The sequence below is a fragment of the Diaphorina citri genome, unplaced genomic scaffold, assembly GCF_000475195.1.
Source record: "Diaphorina citri unplaced genomic scaffold, Diaci psyllid genome assembly version 1.1 scaffold4432, whole genome shotgun sequence".
NCBI classification, from domain to species: Eukaryota; Metazoa; Arthropoda; class Insecta; order Hemiptera; family Psyllidae; genus Diaphorina; species Diaphorina citri.
In genome coordinates this window covers 4288-10796 of record NW_007381831.1, presented here as the reverse complement: position 1 = coordinate 10796, position 6509 = coordinate 4288, and the positions used below count along the sequence as shown (strand labels likewise).

The window sequence follows — 6509 nt, the reverse complement described above, 5'->3', positions numbered from 1 at the left end:
CGTGAATGGCGAGCATAAAGGTATGGCTTTCAGGAAGAAATCTGCAAGAGTGGTTCAGTCAACTGTAGAACACAGAAAAGTCTCATTACAGTGTCACAGGGTGCGCTAACGTAGAGAGTTCGAAGCAATGCCTGGATCAACACGAAACACAACTACAAATTTCATCAGTAACTGGTTTCTTCAAATTAAATTTTTTATTTTATTTATATTTATTAGAGTGTGCCAACATTGAATAATAATGTTATATACGATCCCAAGGATAAGGTAAGTAAACCTTGACAAATGGCGTCTGCCTGAACCTGAAGGCATGTGATTTGTTCCAATCCACTCGACCCCAGTACAGGGTAGGTATAAGCGCTCAAAATTTGGACCTTAGCGATCGTCCACCCCGTATTTTCCTAACGAGTGTAGGTACATCCATTCTGACGCTCCCTGTGTTAACTGAAATACGGGCAACGGACAAGAGAATTTTCTATAAATAAATATTGAGCTATGTATTGAGTGCTGAGTGTGATGTTATCCACTTGCTTATGGACGAATGTAGGTGGCGAACGAGAGGCGAGAAAATTATGCTGTTTGATTTTTTTTTTTGTAAATTTTCCCAAAAAAAATCTTTGGTTCAAAAGAGATTTGTGTAATGTTCTCAGAGGAAAGATCCTTGGTTTAGAAGAGGTTTGTGTAATGTCCACCACTCGCGCTCGGACCGCCTGATAGATCGGAGCTTGAGTGGCAGGAAGGAAAATCTTGAACCCGGTTTGACAGACTGTCTGAGGCGGGAAAAGCTTCACTGACAGACCGACCGTCGCGTGAATGGCGAGCATAAAGGTATGGCTTTCAGGAAGAAATCTGCAAGAGTGGTTCAGTCAACTGTAGAACACAGAAAAGTCTCATTACAGTGTCACAGGGTGCGCTAACGTCGAGAGTTCGAAGCAATGCCTGGATCAACGCGAAACACAACTACAAATTTTATCAGTAAATGGTTTCTTCAAATTAAATTCATCCCAAGGACAAGGTAAACCTTGACAAATGGAGTGTGTCCTAGCAAGTTTAGATCAGATCTCGACAGTGGACCAAGGTCATTCTAGCCCTTATCAGCAATAGTTACTCGATGCGTTAGTGATGAGTAAAGTGTAAACAAGTGATGCCATACAGAGAAAAATTATGCCATACACCAAATCAATCACGTCTGGGCCGAGAAGTAGAGCGTGAAATTTACACCACGAACACTTCAAGTGGTTCAGGTAGAAGAAACAAACATTTATTTTGACTGTGACATTGGGCCCCCTCTCCGGGCCCAGAACAATTTATTGCAAAAACCTTGGTAAATGAATCCGCGCTAAGTCACGTTCCATGTTATTCTTATTTTGTGTTCTTTGCGAGAGGGAGAGAATTGGGATGTTTTTGGCACACCGTCATTTAAGAGTAACATTATGTTGAATGGATTATTTTAATAATTTTTACGAAAGGGCAATATCATTTTAATTTGACGTTATATCTTCGTGGGCATCATGGAAACATGGATAGGAGTAAAATAAAGGTAGCTTGGATCCTGACATGTAGTCTTTTTTCATAACAATTCGAGTGAAGAGAAGGATTTTCAGAATTTCTTTCTTCCGGAGGTATTGAGTTTGAAGATCGAGTTCATGTACGTGCTGTGTCTTTATTGTAGGGATGATGGTCTTATTTTTCAGTGGTTCACTAAGATTTGTGGTCTCACTATGCGAATCCTTCAAAGTATCTCTTTCGACAACTGTGTCACACGATGGGTGTAATGATACACCTTGTTCTGACGTAGTATCACGTTCATCAGTCACAGCTCTACTTGTGCTCTCAACTAGTTGATCCTTATCTACACTTACTTGAATATTATTATCCTTTACTTCATCAGCTTTTTCTTCTTGTGCATTATAGTTCTCAAGAACTGAAGAGAGTGCTACATTTTTCCTATATTGAACTTGAAGACGCTTGACACGAAAAGGTTTTGGTTTGATATCCGCATTCTCACTAACTTGGCACGTCAACTTTTGTTCCGAAGGTTTTGTCTGAAAATATTCGAGTGGTAGTAAAAGCAGTGAGAAGACAAGACAATTCAATGTGAATCCGGCAAAAATCAAGTGAGTTCCTTGCCAGGCAAATTCTCGTAGTAAGATTTCCGAAAGTGGCGCAAACAGGAATGTACCGAAACCGGATCCACAGATGCTGATTCCCACTGCCAGAGATCTCCTGAGCTCAAAGTAGTAGGAGACTAGAATGACGGTGGAGATGTAGATCATACCACACCCTGTGCCTCCCAGGAACCCGTACAACAGAGTAAAGAGAAGCGTGTTTGTCGCAAAGATACTGAGAAAGAAACCAATAGTACAGAGTATGCTACCTGCAATACACACGGCCCGGCACGAGTATCGCTTACACAAGGCGCCTACGAGAGGGCCTACTAACAAATGCATCCCCACATTAACGCTACTGGCAAGGGCAACCTTGCCTTTGTCTTCTTGAAAAGTATTGGAGAAGCTCATGATGAAGATTCCAAAGGAGTTGGAAATGCCATCTACTATCATGTTACAGATGAAGCTCGACACTACTATCACCCAGCCATAACCACCGTCCAGGGAGGGGGAAATATTCGGTTCGGAGGTTCTCTCGTTGTGATGACGTTTCCGTTGGGTTCTTAGATGAATTTTCCGCGATGACATTTCGATTTTTCGGTAAACGAACGGTAGAAAACATCCGATAAATATGAGAGGCCAAGACAAGCTTTATTTACAAGAAAGATGAGAAAAACAAACGTTTGTCATGGACTGTACCGATCCAACTGGAAATAGTTTCATCTCGGTAGATCGACAGTAATGTACAACTGCATATTTTCTGATCGTGCCCGTAACCTGATATTTTAATTGATAGCAAGTAGCGATCCAGTGTCCCCTTACAGTGATTAACCAATGCTATTTCACTTGTCCCAACAAAATACCCAGAGTACGTATGTAAATTGCCAGTTGATTTCAATGTTACTCTCATCATGAAAACTTCTTTTCTCATAATGGAAACAGCATTTGTATCAATCTATTGCTATTCTCTGCATGGGCTATTTTCTTTTCCTATTTCTCTTAAATCTTCTTTTTGTTAAACCCTTGAATTGGGTACCTTTTACCAAAACATTTCCACTTCATACCCACGCTATCAAAGTGAAAGGTGCATTGTCATTACAGTTGCTAATTTCACGATCTTTACCAGGAGAATCCTTTGAAAACTTAGATATCGGATTTGATAGCAAGTTTAGATCAGATCTCGACAGTGGACCAAGGTCATTCTAGCCCTTATCAGCAATAGTTACTCGATGCGTTAGTGATGAGTAATGTGTAAACAAGTGATGCCATACAGAGAAAAATGATGCCATACACCAAATCAATCACGTCTGGGCCGAGAAGTAGAGCGTGAAATTTACACCACGAACACTTCAAGTGGTTCAGGTAGAAGAAACAAACATTTATTTTTTTATTTTGACTGTGACATTGGGCCCCCTCTCCGGGCCCAGAACAATTTATTGCAAAAACCTTGGTAAATGAATCCGCGCTAAGTCACGTTCCATGTTATTCTTATTTTCGCCAAGTGTGTTCTTTGCGAGAGGGAGAGAATTGGGATGTTTTTGGCACACCGTCATTTAAGAGTAACATCATGTTGAATGGATTTTTTTTTTTTCGCCAAGTGTGTTCTTTGCGAGAGGGAGAGAATTGGGATGTTTTTGGCACACCGTCATTTAAGAGTAACATCATGTTGAATGGATTATTTTATTAATTTTTACAAAAGGGCAATATCATTTTAATTTGACGTTATATCTTCGTGGGCATCATGGAAACATGGATAGGAGTTTTTCCTAATTTTATCCCGATTTCATCCTCGTTTAACGTATTTTATCCTTAAATGAGGATGATTTTTTTCTTAGTGTACCACTCCGTATCTCCGTAAAGACTAATTATTCTAATTAACCCTTTCATGACTCGTTTCACAGAAGCGTGATATCAAGAAGACACGAGAGTTTCATCATTGGGTGCGGCCGACGCGTCTGCAGTACCGCTATAACTATGACTACGCCCACAACTACTACGATGACGTCATACACTACCTGAACTCCAAGTCACAGGGCGGTCACGTGACGTTATAATTAGATTAGTTCTTATTAACAGATGGTAAAACACAATTACAGCTTGTTAATTGTGATGTTGTGGTCCTGCCTCGGTGGTGCAGTGGTCAAGACGCTCGCGTTGTAATGAGAAGAACGTGGGTTAAATGTCTGGAATCGACTTTTTTTTTTATCACGTGACAGAACTACCGCGTCCTCAGACCTGGGCCGAACGGGCCCTCCGCACCTACACCAAAGGTAAATAAATCCAATGCCTTGCTCAGGCCAGCCATTCACTATGAGGTAAACCTGACAGGTGCACTTGATCAAGTCGGCCTGTCAGGCGTAACTGATAGTGTGTGTGCTCATCAGGTATCAGGTAGACCTGACAGGCGGACTTGATCAGGTGTACCTGTCAGGTCTACCTTGATAGTGAGTGGCTGGCCTCAGTCTCAGTGTATGTTTTCCCTCTCTTTATTGAAATATTTCTCACCATATCCTCATAGGTCTATCTCGGTCTTCCTATATATATTCCTATTCCTAGAAAAAATAAATCTTCTTTCTCTTCGCCTTCTCCCGATAAGACCTGTTTTTCGCCTTCTCCCATGTACAGACGGGGTCTTATTGAAATATTTCTCACCATATCCTCATAGGTCTATCTCGGTCTTCCTATATATATTCCTAGAAAAAATAAATCTTCTTTCTCTTCACCTTCTCCCGTATACAGACGGGGTTGGCGTTTTTCGTCAGAATCTCAATCAGCCCTAACTAGGGTGATTGCTTTGTGCTGACATTTGGTTTTGGCTACAAATTTTATGAGGGAATGCCCTTCGCACTCAAACTTTGCTATATCCTTAGCAAGGGGAATTCAGGCCGGTATACTCCCTGTTTAAAGTCCCCCAGCCAGACTAAGCTGGTCTACTCCCTGTTTAACGTCCCCCAGCCAGACATTTCCTATATTCCTAGAAAAATAAACAATAATACGACTCTTATTGAAATATTTCTCACCATATCCTCATAGGTCTATCTCGGTCTTCCTATATATATTCCTAGAAAAAATAAATCTTCTTTCTCTTCGCTTTCTCCGGTGTTCAGACGGGGTTGGCGTTTTTCGTCAGAATCTCAATCAGCCCTAACTAGGGTGATTGCTTTGGGCTGACATTTGGTTTTGGCTACAAATTTTATGAGGGAATGCCCTTCGCACTCAAACTTTGCTATATCTTTAGCAAGGGGAATTCAGGCCGGTATACTCCTTGTTTAAAGTCCCCCAGCCAGACTAAGCTGGTCTACTCCCTGTTTATCGTCCCCCAGCCAGACATTTCTTATATTCCTAGAAAAATAAACAATAATACGACTTAATTCTGCTTCACTCCAACAGATTGGCCAGACACTGCCACCTACGAGAAAACCAAGGCAGACGAGGAACTCCTACAAAAGCTCCGGTTCAGCGGGAAATTCTACGCCCAACACAGCAAGGAATTCTACAACAGGAAATACCGGGATGTCCTCTACGCTTACATTACACACTGGTAGTACACCGATAATGAGTATACCATCTTGTCGTTCCCCATGAGCCTCTCACGGCGGGGTCCACAAAGTGAATTTAAACTCCGTTCTTTACACCCATATTTATGAACAAAATACTGGCTCTCAGCAAGTCCTCAAGCATCAATTCCAAACACCTGATTGCTCTACGCTTACATTACACACTGGTAGTACACCGATAATGAGTATACCATCTTGTCGTTCCCCATGAGCCTCTCACGGCGGGGTCCACGAAGTGAATTTAAACTCCGTTCAAGTTTTACACCCATATTTATGAACAAAATACTGGCTCTCAGCTAGTCCTCAAGCATCAATTCCAAACACCTGATTGAGCCAGCCTAGTTAGCTTAGTTGGTAGTACGTCTGCCTTGGAAGCGCTAGGCCACAGGTTCGATTCCCGCCCGGGGCGGATTTTATCCTGATGGGATAATGTTCGTTCGCGGAATGGCTGTCTTTCTCCTATCCTGTCTTCCTTCTCTCTTTGATTTTGGGACGATAAGACCATAGCAGTTAGAGTTCCCTCTGTCAAACCTCTTAAAAAACAACAACAAATGTTCAAGGATCAGTTCCAAACGCCAACTTTTGCTGAAAACTGATCTGGTGATCTGAGACCGATAATTTTTGTTAATAAATATGAGTGTGAATCTCGGTTTAACCAATCTGATTGGCTAAATTTTCAGTTTTTTTTTTTGTAAGAGGTTTGACAGAGGGAACTGTAACTGCTAGGGTCTTATCGTCCCGAAATCGAAGGAAGACAGGATAGGAGGAAAGCCAGCCGTTCCGAGAACGAACATTATCCCATCAGGATAAAATCCGCCCCGGGCGGGAATCGAACCCGCGGCCTAGC

General features: G+C 41.8%; 2 protein-coding genes across 2 annotated transcripts; one reads left to right on the top strand and one right to left on the bottom strand.

Annotated features, from left to right (window-relative positions):
* Nucleotides 1-1478: 1478 nt before the first annotated feature.
* On the bottom strand, nucleotides 1479-3015 carry LOC103521043 (monocarboxylate transporter 12-like). Its single transcript, XM_008486147.3, has one exon. It carries the CDS (start codon nucleotides 2691-2693, stop codon nucleotides 1479-1481), a length of 1215 nt encoding a protein of 404 aa, XP_008484369.1. The 5' UTR covers nucleotides 2694-3015.
* LOC113472242 (flightin-like) lies at nucleotides 2794-5989 on the top strand. Its single transcript, XM_026831903.1, has 5 exons — nucleotides 2794-2832; nucleotides 4007-4147; nucleotides 4309-4375; nucleotides 5496-5635; nucleotides 5819-5989. Exons 1-5 carry the CDS (start codon nucleotides 2794-2796, stop codon nucleotides 5831-5833), a joined length of 402 nt encoding a protein of 133 aa, XP_026687704.1. The 3' UTR covers nucleotides 5834-5989.
* The last annotated feature ends 520 nt before the right edge of the window (nucleotides 5990-6509 follow it).

What these genes read in the sequence shown, in the direction of transcription:
- LOC113472242 (XM_026831903.1), top strand. Translation starts at nt 2,794, where the DNA reads ATGGACTGTACCGATCCAACTGGAAATAGTTTCATCTCG. An exon ending in CTGGAAATAGTTTCATCTCG is followed by an intron (nt 2,833 to 4,006) that starts GTAGATCGACAG and finishes CTCGTTTCACAG; the next exon opens with AAGCGTGATATCAAGAAGAC. An exon ending in CCAAGTCACAGGGCGGTCAC is followed by an intron (nt 4,148 to 4,308) that starts GTGACGTTATAA and finishes GACTTTTTTTTT; the next exon opens with TATCACGTGACAGAACTACC.
- LOC103521043 (XM_008486147.3), bottom strand. Translation starts at nt 2,693, where the DNA reads ATGTCATCGCGGAAAATTCATCTAAGAACCCAACGGAAACGTCATCAC.